This window comes from Phaseolus vulgaris, chromosome 3 (assembly GCF_000499845.2).
Source record: "Phaseolus vulgaris cultivar G19833 chromosome 3, P. vulgaris v2.0, whole genome shotgun sequence".
Taxonomy (NCBI): Eukaryota; Viridiplantae; Streptophyta; class Magnoliopsida; order Fabales; family Fabaceae; genus Phaseolus; species Phaseolus vulgaris.
The window spans coordinates 36,161,272-36,178,722 of NC_023757.2; the positions used below are offsets into that span (position 1 = coordinate 36,161,272).

The following is a 17,451-nucleotide window of genomic DNA, read 5'->3' on the forward strand; positions in this document are numbered from 1 at the left end:
CTCATATTCTTGTAGCAGGACTAAAAATCTCCTGAAGAAAACACCAGAATAATAAACAGAAACAACCGTTGCAGGACATGTTGTTCTTCTTTTCTAGTCAGCATGATGAGACAGATCAAGAATATGAAAGCCAAGCAAAAGCATGAGAAATTATTTTTCAACAACAAATTTGAACAAAGATTATGCATTTACGAAAGAGATCAGAAGAAAAGAGAGAAATCTTTGATAAGACAAGTGATGTGATAAAAAAAGTAATCTTCCAAATAATGCTGTTAGAATAATATTTAAGTTAGCTTAATTTTGCCAGACTAATTATCTACACTTTATATAACTTTTGTGCACATTTGTAATACAAAACAATTTCTCAGCTAATTTATATTTTTAAGATAACGTGTTTGAATTGACATAAAGAAAACAAAAAGGACTAAAAGTTATATCCGTAGTTTTTATTTTTAAAAAGCAAACATTTTTTCTTATGTAACCTAAGCATTTGATCCTTTCGTTTTTCAATTGTTGACTTAAAGGTGACATGAAGTTTGGTGGAGAAAGCTACAGATAAAGATCTACTGCCACACTGAACGCATTGATTCATTGGTAAATCAGCATAAGAAGTTAATAACCTCTTCTACTTTGTTAGAGAGAATGGTATAAACATGAGAAATTGTTTTGTATTAATGTTTTTCATTATTATATGATAAATGAATGAAAAAATAAAATAATAATATTTTTTTTTGTTATTATCATATGATATTAATGTTTTGTTCTTATAAAAAATAAATTGTAAAAAAAGGAAACCATTGTAAACGTTTCATAATTGATTATATTCTTAATTATCAAACAATTTTTTTAAAAAGTTATGTTAACATAATTTACTATTGACTAGAAGAAAGAAGTGAAAAGATGTAGAACACATATAAACCAGATTTGGTATTACTTTGCAGGAGCAAATCAAGAAAACAAAAGTGGAGATACACACATTTATAATCATCAAATTCAATTATTTTAATTCCCTTTGAACAGTTTCTGTGCATAAAAAGAGATGCTTAACATGTCCAAAGTTTCCATTTCCCTCAGGTCAGCCTTGATGATCAGGGTAATGGATCACTTCAGCTGACATTAAAAGGAAGAGGATCAGAACCAGAATAGTGCTATCACAGCAATTACACTTCAATTATGAGTTACATTTTTCCTCTACAATCATTCCCCCACTAGTAAGTAAGCAGTTAAGAGAAGTGGTACCACCCAATAGAGAGCAACATTATTCTTGGTGCATTACCTCAGTAGTAATAATTGCCCCGTAAATATCCACAAAGCCAAAACCAAGTTGTCACCTCAGGGGGATTTGTAGTACATATTATTGTATATAATGTATCAATCATCATAGCATAGATGACAAAGGGAAATGCATATATAGATGAATGGCGCCTTAAAAATCTGGCGTAGCCACTGAGGTGTGGCATTGGTGGACACTAGACACCAGCTTTCCTAATGTTACAGTGTCCTACATTTGCCCATTTGCCAAGATAAGGAAAGGAATATAAGGAAGTATATAGTAGTACTTAGGAAACAACAGAAAGGAAACAAAACAACACATACAGTGATTGTGGAGGGTGAGTGGATGATGAGGAGGAGTAGTGGGTGGAAAATAGCAAAAGATGAACAGCACACATGTTTGGTCATAGGGAGACATAAAAATAGCTATGATATTGGTAGCTGACGACAGTGGTGCATTGAGAACATGAACTACCCACCCTTCTGTTGCCTCCTCTGTATTCACTCAAACCACTCTCATGTGTCTTAATCACATCATAGCTCCATAGCTCCCACCTATCCCTTCCCTGGTTTAGGAGGTTGGATCACCATAAATACCCCTTTTATTCCTATTTCATGGGATAGTCTAATCCTCCTTTAATTTTTCTTTTTCACATCTTCTATTTCTACCTATTTTTTTTATGACATTTTCATCACATTAATTATCTTATGATACATACATCTTTTTCTCTTCATTATACTATTTTTTATAAAAGAAATACAAATACAAATTAATTTCAATTTTTTTATTTCATTTCCTTTTATTTTCTCTTTTAATATTCCGAATTCTAAATTTCTGAAGCTTTAACCTCTTAATTTTATTCCAAACTCTTGCTTTTGGAAGTCTCATTAATTTATTTTTTTATATATACCCCCTACTTGCTTCCTAACTACATTTTAATTTAACAAGTACTTTTACGCCTATATATAAGAACGTAAGCAATTAAGAAAATTCAAATAACGTAAGCAATTAAGAAAATTCAAATGTGGGATGAATTGAAAGTTATAAGACTAAGGGAAGCCTGTAACTCATGGTGCATATTGGGGGATTTTAATTCAATAAGGAAGGTTGATGAAAGGAAGGGGATTAACTGTGGCAGAAGTAATAAGAAAGAAATGCAAGCTTTTAATAACTTTATTGATAGTATGGAGCTAGTTGACATTCCTAGTATTGGTAGAAAATACACATGGTATAGACCTAATGGAAAGGCAAAGAGTAGGCTTGATAGGTTTTTAACCTCTTTTGATTGGCTACAACATTGGCCGGGCTGCAAACAATATGTTATGGATAGAAATATTTCTGATCACTGTGCTTTGATTTTAAAATCTAAGGTATTGGATTGGGGGCCAAAACCATTCAGATTTTTAGATATGTGGCAAGAAGATAAGGATTTTAATAGCTTTGTAAAAAAGAAGTGGGAAAACTACAGAGTTCATGGAAATAATATCCAAATGATAATGGACAAGTTGAGAATGCTAAAGAGTGATCTAAAATGGTGGAACAAAGAGGTGTTTGGTTATACATACAAGCTTAAGCTTGAGCTCACTAATAGAATACAAGAGTTAGATTCTTTGGATGATGTAGATAACCTGGATGATAATAAGATTATGGAAAGAAGGGAACTTTTGAGCCAATTACAGGTTATTAACATGAGAAATGAATCTCTTTTACAACAAAAATCAAGGGCAACATGGTTCAAACAGGGTGATTCAAACTCCAAATATTTTTATGCGTCTATTAAATGGAGGAGGATGAGAAATGAGATTAAAGGTGCACATAGTTTGATCTCGGGATCCTGGGAGGAAGACCCTATTAAGGTAAAGGAAATAGTCAAGGATTTTTACAAAACAAAGATGTTAGCACAAGAGGACATCGGGGTCAGATTGGATAATGTTGAATTCAAAGCTCTAACGGAAGCAGATAATCAATTGCTGATTGAACCTTTTAAGGAGGAAGAAATTAAGGAAGCCATATGGAACTGTGATAGCAGTAAAAGCCCTGGTCCAGACGGTGTATCTTTCAGCTTTATAAAGAAGTACTGGGAATTATTAGAAAATGACGTTATTGGTGCAGTACAATATTTTCATAAAGAAGGGAAAATACCGAAAGGATGTAATGCCTAATTCATAACGTTGATTCCAAAATCCGAGAACCCTCAATCCTTAGAGGAGTACAGACCCATTTCTTTAGTCGGATGCTTATACAAAATATTGACAAAAGTGTTATCAATAAGGATTAAGAAAATCATTGAGAAGATCATAGATGTGTCACAATCAGCTTTTTTATCAAATAGAGGGCTTTTAGACAGTGTCCTTGTCGCCAATGAGGTTGTGGATGAATTAAAGAGAAAAAAGAGGAGTGGGATAATTATGAAGCTGGATTTCGAAAAAACTTATGACTCGGTCAACTGGGAGTTTTTGTTCTATATGATGGGCAAATTAGGATTCTGTGAGAAATGGATTCAGTGGATTAGGGAATGTCTTGAATCTGCTACTATCTCAGTACTGGTAAATGGTAGTCCAACAAAAGAATTCAAACCCTCGAGAGGTTTAAGACAGGGGGATCCTATGGCACCTTTCTTGTTCCTAATTGTGGCCCAAGGCCTATCCGGATTGGTAAATCAAGCAACCAGAAGAAATTTATTCTCAGGAATTAAAATTGGAGACAAGAATGTCGAGGTGAATCTGCTCCAATTTGCTGATGATACCTTATTCGTCTGTGAATCAAGTATGCAAAACATTTTGACTATTAAGGCTATGCTAAGATGTTTAGGTTTTGGCCTTAAAGTAAATTTCCACAAGAGTAAAATAGGCGCAGTTGGAGTGGATAGGAACTTGGTTAAAATGTACTTTGAAATCCTCCATTGTAGCATAATGGAACTACCCTTCACCTATCTAGGTCTACCTGTAGGAGGAAATCCATCTAAATGCTCCTTTTGGGAACCAGTGTTATCAAAGATAAGAAAGAGATTGTCGGCTTGGAAAGGCAAAAACTTATCCTTCGCGGGAAGAGTTTGTCTCATAAAATCCGTTATCAATGCCATACCATTATTCTTCTTGTCATTCTTTAAAGCACCGGTTGGGGTGTGCAAGGAAATTATTAAGCTACAAAGGAATTTCTTGTGGGGCTGGGGAGCAGAAGGGAGGAAAATTGCTTGGTGTAGTTGGGAGAACATATGTAAACCAAAAGAGGAAGGTGGCCTTGGTATTAAATGCATTGACCTTTTTAACAAGGCCCTCCTGGCAAAATGGCTATGGAAACTGAGGTCCCCAGAGGTTGGCTTGTGGAAGGATGTTTTAGAATCAAAGTATGGATCTTGGAGGACGTTAAACTTAAATATACCGGCTCAAAATAAGCACAGATCTAGATGGTGGACGGATTTATCCAAAGTAAGCCTCTTCGATCAGGACAATAGTTGGTTCGAATCAAATATGATTTGGCAGGTGGGAGATGGATCAAAGTTTAAATTCTGGGAAGATAAGTGGTTAGACAATACTCAACTCAAAGAGAGATATCCTAGAATCTACAAAAACTCCTTGTTAAATGATAAACCAATTGTCAGTTTCGGAAAATGGTCTTCAGAGGTTTGGGAGTAGGATTTCAGCTGGAGAAGAGCGTGGTTTGAGTGGGAAAAACCTATGGTAGAAGATTTCATGACAAGTATAGCACATGTATCCCTTCATTCAGACAAGGAGGACTCATGGTTATGGAATGATTTATCCTCTGACAACTTCTCGGTAAAATCAGCTTACTCAAAGTTAGCATATAATGGGAATAGGAATACAAATGGTCGTTTCGCTGATCTCTGGAATCTAAAAGTAATGCCCTCATCTCAGTTCTACGTTTAGAGGGCCATGTTGGATAGGATAGCTACGAAGCAGAATCTTCACAAAAAAGGGATAGTAATGAATGATACATATTGTCCCCTATGCGGAAGGGAGGAAGAGACAACCTCACACATCCTCATTACGTGTAAGGTATCAAATTCAGTATGGAACATGTGCAGTAATTGGCTTGGGATTAGTACGGTGAACCACAATGTCCTGGAATACCACTTTGACCAATTCTTTTGTTCGTGCTTTAACAAAGAGGGTAATAAGTTGTGGAGAAGTCTATGGATTTCCGTGATATGGTGCATTTGGAAGCATAGGAATAGAGTTATTTTTAACCAAGCAAAGAGTGATGCAGATGAAATCTTCACCCTGGCACAGGTACAATCCTGGGCATGGATGAAACATAAAATAAGGAATGTAAACTTCTCTTTTTCTGATTGGATTTTATCCCCACAAACTTGCATTAATATGGCAACTAGGTAACTTTTTCGGTCTGAAAGCATGATTTACCTTGCACGATCTTGTTTGCCTTGTTTTTTTTCCCTCTTGTGTTTTGATCACTTAGTGGTACAATCATATTTTAGTCTTGTGATGGTTGCGAGTCGTGAAAGGTATGGTCTTTTGGTGTAGGTAATCAAGACTAAAATCAGAATGGAAGGACTATGCTTTACTGTAGCCTGCCCGCCAACAAAGCTTTACGAGGGAGTGGAATGGAGTTATTGGAAGCAAGCATCACTCATAGTTGAAAGAAGGGAGGAAGCATTTAAACACTTTGTTGTTAGCTTGCTAAATTTCTAACAGCTAACCTTACATCATATGCTAGGAGTTTTTTTGTTAAGCTTCAAATGTTGCAGGTTATTTTGGAAGCAGGCAAAAGTGTTAAGAGACCAAGGATGTAAAAGGACATCAGAGATAGAGTCTCACTTAGTCATTATGTTTGTATCTTTTAAGTTTTGTGTTCAGCTGGTTTTTTGTAGAACCAATTCTGTTATGGGTAGGGACTGTTTTCTGAAAGATAAGGTTCTTTGTGTAAGAGTGTTGTTATGGGTAGGGGCGGCTATAAAGCTTATGCTCTTGGTGTAAGTGGAGCATCTATTTTCTTTGTCTTGGTGTGTTGAAAGTTTTAACCAGGTATGACTTATGTATAATGGGTTAAGACACCCCTAAAGTGTCTCACATTATTTTATTAATTTATTGCCAAAAAAAAATTATATAATAATCTTGAAGTCAAGAATTCTTCAACAAGAAGATATTAGAAAGTATTGAATTCACATTAATCACCTTTCAAATATCACAATATTTAAGATAGCAGGGAAAATTAATCAATTTTAGTTGTTACACCCAAAATCTTATATCAAAAGGTCCTGTATCAATTGCAATACATCAACCATATTAAAAATACAAAAAAAATTACTATTTCAATGAAAATAATTGATTTAATTTTTAACAACATAATAATGTTTATTGTTTATTTTCTTTACTAAAAGACCTCGCACAAGTTCATAACTAATCCTTTAGAGGAAAAAAAGGCACAAACATTTAATTTTACATCATAATGTAACTCGTGGTTCATTCTTCTTAATTGAATTTACGAACTTTTAAAATGAATTTTTTTATTGATGACATTTTTATTTATCAAAACTTGTGAATAATACAATAAATATTATCGTTCATGAATGTTGTTTTCTAATTAGTTTAAAGTTCTACCTTGTTTTCATGTAATGCGTCTAATAAAATCATTTACACAGATATTTATAAGTTAAAACATCGAATATAATAGAGATACAGTATCAACAGTATCTAAGGTATGCTATAATAAAATTCAAACTTAAACTATCTTATTAAGTGGACATATACTCCTTGATAAGTAATTCACAATTAAACCATACTATGTAATGCGTCTAATAAAATCATTTACACAGATATTTATAAGTTAAAACATCGAATATAATAGAGATACAGTATCAACAGTATCTAAGGTATGCTATAATAAAATTCAAACTTAAACTATCTTATTAAGTGGACATATACTCCTTGATAAGTAATTCACAATTAAACCATACTATGTAAAATAGTTTAATATTCACATATCACCCAAAATTCACTTGAATAATTTCACTTATCATTTTCCATCTTGATCTCGACGAAGTATCTAATACCACAAACAAGATGAAAGACACCAGTGGAAAAGTATAAACTAACATTTTTAAAAAATCAAACCCTTCTTCAAAAGATGATTGACAAACTAATATGCAAAAAAAAAAAAATCTCACCCAAATCATTAAATTATGAAAACATTCCAATACAATATTTCATAATTAAATAACATCATAAAAAATCTGATTTATGATTTCTGATATCAAGCAAACATTTTTGCTCAAACAATAAAGGATAATAGACGTGGTGTATTGCAAATGTGGAATTCATTAAATAGTCCATCAAAGTAAGGCATGACTCACGTCAAACGAAACAGGTTAATTTCAATTGTGATCATGTGCGTACCAATGGAACCCGAGCACGGGTGTGAAAATGTGTCCATTCATAACACATAACAATGCAAAGATTTAAGAGTTTTACACAACCAACAGTGCACACAAAATTTAATGATAAATAACTGAATACGAAAGGAAAGGTTCATTTCCAATACAAATCGTTCTCTCCAAACAAATAACAAGCTCAAATAATAGCTAACTTGGCATTATACCCCCCGGGTATGCACATATTTTTAATTCCCGAAAACATTGGGAGGCAAAATATCATATATTGAGTGAAAATGATACAAGAATCAGAGTATCATCAAATAAAGATTGGAAGGCACCCACAGAAGCACAAAACAAAAAAAAGTAGACAAGACCAATCCAGGAATCAGAATCCTTAGCTAGAAGGCAACACACAAGACTACAATGCAAAATGACAAATACCAGAAGGAAGAACTGTTATGTTTCAACGTAAAAGGAAAAAGGAATAACTATTTAAAAAGGAAAGAAGCAGCCTAAATTTATGGCCTCATAATAGATGTATGCATTTAGGCATTATTGAGAGCAAGTCAATAGGTGTGATTTATATGTAAATGTAAAATGTATGCATAACATGACAGGAAAAAGCTACAATTGACACCAATCTGCTAGCTTCATCTAAAAATTCAGGAACTCATCCTTCCCTAGTTTACTGCACGCAACAAATTTTCAATGAAAATAGACTTTAAGGCACACAATAAAAATTATAAACAGGTACGTAACAGGCGAAAAATATAGACGATTGTAAACATAATGGTGTTCATCACCCATCCTCCCCCCTCCCGACCCAGAGAGAAATTAATTTTAAGTATATACAATCCAATTCTATTAAATAGATATCATTTTAGTTTAGGGTTAATTATACACGAGATACTTTTCCCACTTTCTGAATAATCCTGTTTCATGTAATTTTAAAGATGTTACTGCAAATGCCTAATGGTACTATAGCATGTTAGTAGGTAACAGGATAGCAGATAGATGCTGTTCAGAATTTTTTTTATAGTTTATAGTTTATATAATTTGTATAAATTCAGAAAAAAAATACTCAAAAATCATGTCATTACCAATGGCAGTGACTTGAGGCAGAGAGGGCAGAGCAGAACAGCAATGCTCGCCAGAGAGAAGAGTCACCCACCACCAGAGACAACAGAAGTACTTGACTGTGACCCCAGATGCATTCATCAGAATAAGAGTCACTAGAGAACACAGGCAAAGCAACATCAATAGACGAAAGGCCGAGCTAGTTTTGATATGAAACAAGATTGAGACACCAAAAAAATGACAAGCTTGACATATTATCATATTGTATAATAGCAGATTGCGGGACAGGTACCCTCCAAAACCGCTAGTGCAGGTTTAGCTAGTGGTTGCAGGATGCCCACTATTTCACAAGTACATTTATATTGCATTATGTATATAATATACATGCTCAAAATAAAGAAAAAACACCTAAACTGAGAATTATAATATAATAATTCTCATGACCAAGATGTCTGAATTGGCAAAAGCTGCAAAACACATCACCATATCACAAATAGGAAACGGAAAGAGATTGACTGAACAGGTTGAGTGCCAGAGGGCGGTTGGCCAAAGGAAACCATTGCAGTTTAACAGTAAAGAAAGAAGAATGGTGCAGTTTTTATCGCAAGTTACAGGCTAGGTTGGTAGCACTGCCAAGAGTCATCGAAAACCTTATCAGAATCGCTACCAGAAAAAGTTGAGAGGCAGAACGTGGGAGGGAAGGACTGATTTGCAAAAGAGGGGGGGTGAAAACGAGGGTTAAAACATTAAAACCCAGAAGCCTTGGGTTAATCCTATATCTATCTGCCCAATATCACGTCACAGACCTCTGAAAACAGCTCAATCAGCCACTACTTTTGGCCATGCTGAGGGATGCACCAGCATGATAGTGGCACAAACTTGCATTACTGACTAAACACATTTTTTGGACGATGAAATAAATCCCTAAAAATAAACCCCAAAAAGGTCCAAACATCTGTTCAAAGGGCTTTTATGGAATTATGCCAGTGTCAGTATTCTGTCCATAACTGCCGCTATTTCATCTGTTCTATTCTATTTGCAAGTGCAGCTACATAACTGCTAGGCTATGGTGGACCTGGCAGAAATCAGGTGCCACTAAACCATTCAGTGTGCATCTTATCTTAAAACCCATGATGTAGGGAGACTGATTATGGCACGCACAATTAAGTTAACGTTTACAAAAAAATGGTTTTCTCCCAGACAAAAAAAAACAACAGAAGCAAGATAGAGGTGTCTAAATGATGTTGAAACCCTGAACCTGAAGGCTGTTAAATCTAATGAGCCTTCACATTAAAGACAAAGACTGAGACAACTGAAACAGAACCACGCTCACCATATCTACAAAAAAAAAATCTCCATATCTACAATATAAAACTCGCCAAATAAAGAAGTAAATGCCTCCCAAAAATTAACAGTAACCAATTACTTGAAATCAATGTCAAAAAATAATCTAAAATCAGTTTCAAAATCAAGAAGCATAAAATGCCATAGTGCACCAAAACAAATAAAAAGGATCTCACTAAATAATTAAACAGTGATTAGGTAGAGGTAACAAATTCCATATCTAAATATCATCAAGAAAATCACTTGGAAGTGTGGACAGAATAAAAACTCAGAAAGGAAACATTCCAAATTTAGAGCGTGTATGCCTACACCAAACAAGAATAATGATTATTCTAATAATACTTTATTTCTTTTTCTAATAACAATTTGGTGTAAGATCCAGAGACTACTGTCTATGGGTAAAAAAGTAATCTTATGTCAAAGGTGACAAACACAGGAAGGCAAACACACACAAACATAAAGGCAACCATGAAAGAAATTTATGTGTTTTGAATGGAGAGATAAATTACAAGAACAAATCCACAAGATATGGGCACATAATGTAGGATTAGAAGCATTTCAAATGAGGAATGAGCGCATACCTTGCTGGCCGCGTGGAAGAAAAACTCAGGAATCAAAATTAGAGCTAGTGAATAATGATAAAGCCATAAAACAAGGACCAGCAACTTCCTCGCCATAAATACTATTCGAACTATAACATACTTCAGATGATCTTCCTGTAACTGACAGTATTTGGAAAGCAGTCCAAATCAATATATCTAAAACTGTATGCTATCAGAACGAGCTATAATATCCAGCATAATAGACATTCACCTATTGCAAAACCTTAGCAAATACAGTGAAAAGACATCCCAAAGAAATCAATCTAACATACTTGTATAAAGGATTTAATAAGATATATTAAAAACATAACAAAATGAGAAACTCATCAAATGAGAGAAAGGTCGTAATATTAGTGCTATACTTCCACAATCATAAAACCATCAGCTTCCAGTTTGGGAGTTTGATAGATGAATACAAACCAAAGAGAAAAATAGTTCTGCCTTGTTCAATAGGAATATAGTTTACAAAATGCCCCAGAGTGTACATCATTTCCCCCTGGAATTAAGAAAATAAAATTGTAAGAGAATAATTTAAATATAATAATGAGAAAGATCAGAGTACAATTTTGATTTAACTTAAGTGTTAATCATGAGAAATATAAAAGTGCGGTTTGTTTCCACTTACGTGCTCATCATTAAAGTTATGTTGTCTCCTTTAAGAAGGATCCTCCCTAAGCAAAAAATAAAATCCTTTAGAAAATGCAAATACAAAATAGAAGAAAATTTGAGAAACTGTAGCATACCTAATGTCTTTCTGCTCTTCTTCTTGACGTTCACTTCCTCAGCATCGTCAAGAACCAAATTCATGTATTCATCAAAACCCTGTTTGAAAACAATAAAATCATATTATTCTTAAACTAACAAGTCAGAAGATCAATTTTTTTAACAAGGGTATGTTGTATACAACTACCACCATTCATTCCCATATTCCAATGCCCAAAGAACTCAAAAGGTTCACAACAATTCCTAAGGTAAACAAATTTCAAACACAGTGTTTAAGTTATTATGAGCTCATATCACAGAATGCACGTAGAGAATCCACACTTTTTACAATATGAAATATATACTGTTAGGTAATTTGAAGTGTATCACAATGTTTAAGATATGAGCTCATATCACAGAATGCACATAGAAAATCCACACTTTTTAGTATGAAATATATACTGTTATGTAATTTGAAGTGTGTAAAGGAACAACAGAACACCCCCATAAAACAAAATTCTGTAAAGGTTCAATACACAGATTCACAGCGCACACATATTCACAAAAATCTTAAAAAAGTCGCAGTCCGGCTTTGCATCTCCTCGACGAACATCGTAATGTCCACAGAACAGAATTATGAAGAGAACCATGAAACAAACAAGCATAAAAAAATAAGACTCACAATGATTCGTCCTTCAATCCTCAAATCCTTTTGCTCAAAAAGCCAAATTTGAATGCGTGCTTTCTGCATATATTGCAATTAGACAAATAGAACCAAGTTACATAGGAATTAGGGGAAACCAAGAAGAAAATATCAACCAAGGTGAGAGTGCGAGAAAACTTACACTCTGAAGAAACCTGAAAATCAAGTTCTGACAAAATCAAAGAAACCGAATGAGGTTAGGTTACAGTTGAAGTTACACAGCAAAATAAAATCGAAAGTAAAATAGTTTATGAGAATCTTACAATGGGCTGAGTCATAACCCTCTGAACTTTGGTGCTAGCCATGGCTACAAAATTTATGAAGGATTGTAGTAGAAAGATGGCAGGAGAAGTGAGAGAGAGACCCTTTTAAACCCTAAAATCTGAACTATAGTAATTTTCTCTGTGAGAGTGAGGGTTTTAAAGGGGGAACAAAATAAAGTCAAAGTCATCATGCTCCTCTCCTCTTTTTCCTTCAATTTTATACTTTAAAATTGTTGAGCAACTATATTTTTAAAATAATAAGCTATAAAAAATTTACCATATATTATAAATTTAAATATGTTTTTAGTTTCTAAAGTTATTATTTAGAATTTCTTGAAAATTTTATTTATTTTCACTTAATCTAAATTTTAAATATAATACATATATATATATATATTGCATTTTGGTTTAATAAAACCTAAAATTGCATTATTTTTATTAAATATAAGTAATAAATTCAAATGTCTTTTTAATCTCTAAACTAAATAATTTTTATTTTTATTTTTCTTATAAAATTTAGTTATTTTTACTTCATAAAAAATGTAAAATATATTTTTTGGTTTTATTAAATGAAAATATGTATGATAAAACATATTATTATATATTTCATAAATAAAATTTCCTATATAAATAAATCAGAACTGTTATGTTTAACGAATTTTTTATGAGATTTTTTATAACCTTTTTAGATATTTTTAATCTTTATATCTATCATTTTCAACATTTATAATAAATTTTAATATTTTTAAACAAACTTATCAATGACTGAAAATAACAGTCTACCATAATATAAAATTGAAATGTAATTTATGTATTAAAAATATATTTTTATTATGAATTATAATTATAAAATTATATAACTGTTTATATTTGTTTGTAAAAGTATAACTTATACAAAATGTATATTCTCTGTGAAATGCATATATTAAAATATTAATATCATATTATATATTTATATTTTTAGCATCTAAACATACGATATTATTTTATTTCAATGCTCTTCAAATTTGAACTTTTACAAATTGACCACAGTTGGTTAAATTCACATTAATTGACATTATTTTTATAATATTTTTTATTGGAGTTTACTTTTCTCTACTTTTTGGTATTGTAGATTGGAGTTTAGTTTTGTCTGCTTTTTCATTTATTAATATTTATTAAAAGTGCTTTTAATAATACTAATAAAATTCAAATCAAAGTATTTTGAAAAAATAGTGACGATTAAAAAATAATTATTAGAGACATAAATAAAAAAAATAACCACAACAGACCTTAATAAAAAAATAAAAAATAATAATTTACATGTACCAATCGCACTCACATTGATCAAGAAAACCTTAAATAATATCAAACAAAATATAACAGTGGTCTACAAGAGAAAAATAGTTCCAATAATTTAAATAAAATGATAATTTCTATTAACATTATAGTCAATATTAATAAAAAAAAATCAGTTATCCCTCCAATATATCAATTTCAGTCAAAGATCTCGGTAAAAAAAAATGATTTGAAGAGATCAATAAAGAGAAAACGCATAATTTTGATAATATAAAAAATTTAAATTTCTACTTTGTTTTTAGATTGAATTTGAAATTATTTAAATTTAAATAATTTAACTATTCTAATAAAAAATTATTTTTTAATTTTGTTCAAAATATTTTATGAAAACAACATATTTTATAATAAAACATTTTAAATTATTTATAAAAATAATTACTCTCTTAACAGTCTCTTTAACATTATTGATCTAAACATAATCGATAATCTTCTTCTATCTTTTAAATAAATTATTGCAAGGTATCTATAATTACAAAACAGTGTTAATCTTGTTGATATTACATGTCTAAGAAAATGGAAAAGTTGCTAAATCAATATTAAGTTATTCATTGTTATAATGTGTTGCAGTGTCCTTGCCACCAATACAACCAGTGAAGAGCTCCTCTCAATGGCAAGGAAGGATGACCAGAAAAAATAGAACAAAAATGGGCGAAGATAAAAGTAAAATAAAAATAACATTTTTTAATTAGTATTGTGAAACTCTGTTTAGGGTTGAAAATATATTTGGATTAATGGATAGAGAATAGAGAATGTTTTACCTACTTAAATATGAATATATATGAGAAGATACTAATAATAAATATATATGAGATATAAATTTTGAAACAACAAATATTTCTGAAAGCAAAAATAATAAAATTAAAAAATACAAATATATAAGTTGATTATTTAAAAATATGAATATAAATTTATAATAAATTAAAATATTATATTATAAATTTATAGTTATTTTAACATATATATATATATATATAATGATAAAAGTAAAAGGTGGAGATGATGTTAGCCATTTTTTATATTTCAATTTTTATTTGTCCATTGGTGTATTTTTTTTCTTTTCTTTATAAATATTTTTCATTTTTTGTGCCGGTTTAGATTGTAATTTTATTTAATTTTTTAAGAACTTTACTTCAAATTGTATGCTGTACACAATTCCTCTTGTAATAGTTTTCATCCATGGCCCAATCTTATCTTGACGTTAGTAAAAAGGAAAATTTCTTTCTGCACTCAATATTTTTAAATTTATGTGAAATAATAAAAATGTTCTTTTTAGTTTTTAAATATAAGAGGGGAGTGCTAATCAAAATATATTATAGATTTGGTATTCTAGAATACATTTTAAGATTTTGATTTCTGAAACACTTTTCTAATTTTGAAATTTATTTTCTAAAATTTCTGGAATTCCTTTTCCAAAACTTTTGGATTTTTTTTTCCTAAATGTATTTTTTTATTTCAAAAAGAGATTTTGAATTTTTAATTCTATTCAAGAATTTCATTTTCAGAACACAAAAAATCTACTCCAAATTTTCTATTTTTGGTATGTATTTTTTTATTTTGGATTTTCAATTCTAAAATAAAAGACATTTTTGAAAATTCAAAAGTTAGTTGAATGCAGGTAGGGGTGCAGACAGTCTGGGCTAGTAAAACAATGGTTAAAGAAACATTGAATGGTCCAATTTTGGAACAAGAAAAACGAAAATAAAAAAACTACAAGTTTTGGCCCAATCAAAATAAATTTTAACATAAACTTATATATATATATATATTCATATTTTCTAAATATTAAATTGTGTATCTATATTTTTATTCTTATCATTATATTTTTATTTATTAAAATAAATTATAAATTTATACGGTAATATTTTAATTTATTATAAATTATATTTTAAATTTTTTTATTAACCTATATATCTACAATTTTTAAATATATACATAAACACATAAATTTATAATAAAATAAAAAAGATGATTACACATACGTTTTTGCGACTATGTTTTCGCTATTAATTATAATATGTTTATCAGTTTTAAGTGTTCAAAATGTAATTAAACAATGTTGCTTTGATAGTTCGCGGAAGCTATTACCACCACTATCAAATTGAGTATATAATTAAGGAATAAGTTAAATGCGATGAAAATAAAGAAAGAATATTATATATTTGATTTTATGCCGGTTTATTTAGAATTATGTTAAAATACCGGTCCATTTTTGACAAACGTTCTCTAACTTATAATAATAATAATAATAATAATAATAATAAATTCTCGATTCTTCTGCGTTAAGTAATAGATAAGAGGGTCTTGAAAAAATGGGATCCAAAATCTTAAATAGAGTTTAATCCCCTACCCTATCAAATTAACTACCCTATCAAATTAACTATTCTTGTACATAGGAATACTAGATTTTGCGCAAAAAATAAAAATAAAAACATTAAATTCACTTAAAAAAAAATCATGAAATAGAAACCAATTTTAAGGACAAAAAATAATTAGTGGTTATAGTGACTAAATTAGAGATCATTTAAGAGACTAAAAAAATTGTTGATTTTTAAATTAATTTCTAAATTGGTATGTAGTTAACTACCAAATTTAAAATCTAAATAATTGGTAGTTAAAATCTTGGTAGCTAATTATATACTAAATTAAAAACTATTAAACAATCATACAAACTAATTTAAAAACCAACAATTTTTTTAGTCTCTTAAATGATATCTAATTTAATTATTATAACAACTAATTATTTTTTATTTAAAAGTTAGTTTCTATGTCATAATTTTCTTAGTGATTAGACAAAAAAGAATATAATTATTCTAACTAATAATTTAATTAGAATAAAAACCACTGTAATATAATAAGACTAATCAAATTTATTTTAACAAAATCAATTATACTCAAAATTATTTTTTCTAACGACAGCTCAAACATAAGAGATTTTTTTTTCCAATTTTTTATATTTTAAAATACATACCTTGAAATAATTTTCAAAACTATCAAATGAAAAATTATTACTGAATAATATAAAATTATCTCAATAAACGGTTTAAAAAGGAGAAAATAGCAAGCATTCATTAATATATAATTAATATTATGTAGTTTGCATTTGAATTCACCAGGAATTATCCTATCAACTGCTGTAATCTTAAGGAAATATTCACATATTTAGTTCTGTGTTAAAAAAATAGTTTCAGCTAATTTTGAAGGTATATAAAAAAATCATACTAAATTTTACAATTAACCTTTTCCAGATAAAATGAATAAATATAATTGTGCGAAGTTAAAATATTGGTTGAGTGCCTGGTCAATGTAATGGCTAGAGCATTGAAGTCTTCACTGACAAAAAAACATCTATCCCATATGTTCACATATTTTGACTATGATCTTTTACATTTTGTGCTGAATATTTCATATTAGATGGTTAAATATATTTTTTATACTATATATTTTTAAATTATACACAAAATTAGTTTTTCGTTGTAGTAGATGAAAAAAAAATATTTAATCTATTATTAAAGGAAATGCTCTTATTCCTTAACAAACATTCAGTATATTAAATTTTAAAGGTACAAATACCAAAGAAAATATAAAATATTTCAAGTTATAGAAATACAACAATTGAAAACAAAAAAGAAATTATTATGTTTTTTCAGTGGCACAGACTTATTGTAAGTTGATTGACCTTTAATTTATCTGTAAACTAGTTTAAATATTTGGTGTATCCATTATTGGGAACTAAATAAGCGTTCTCTAATGGGCTAAAACTATATAAAGAGGAAGGAGTGATTAAAAGTACTAGCTAG

At 30.2% G+C, this 17,451-nt stretch overlaps 1 protein-coding gene across 1 annotated transcript; it reads right to left on the reverse strand.

The window, feature by feature from the left end:
* Positions 1-10,979: 10,979 nt before the first annotated feature.
* Positions 10,980-12,507, reverse strand: LOC137807372 (uncharacterized). The gene is made up of 6 exons (XM_068607987.1): positions 12,317-12,507; positions 12,196-12,222; positions 12,033-12,095; positions 11,392-11,470; positions 11,274-11,319; positions 10,980-11,144 (listed from the first exon to the last, which is right to left on the reverse strand). The coding sequence occupies exons 1-6, from the start codon at positions 12,356-12,358 to the stop codon at positions 11,135-11,137; spliced, it is 267 nt and encodes an 88-aa protein (XP_068464088.1). The 5' UTR covers positions 12,359-12,507; the 3' UTR covers positions 10,980-11,134.
* Between the last annotated feature and the right edge of the window lie 4,944 nt (positions 12,508-17,451).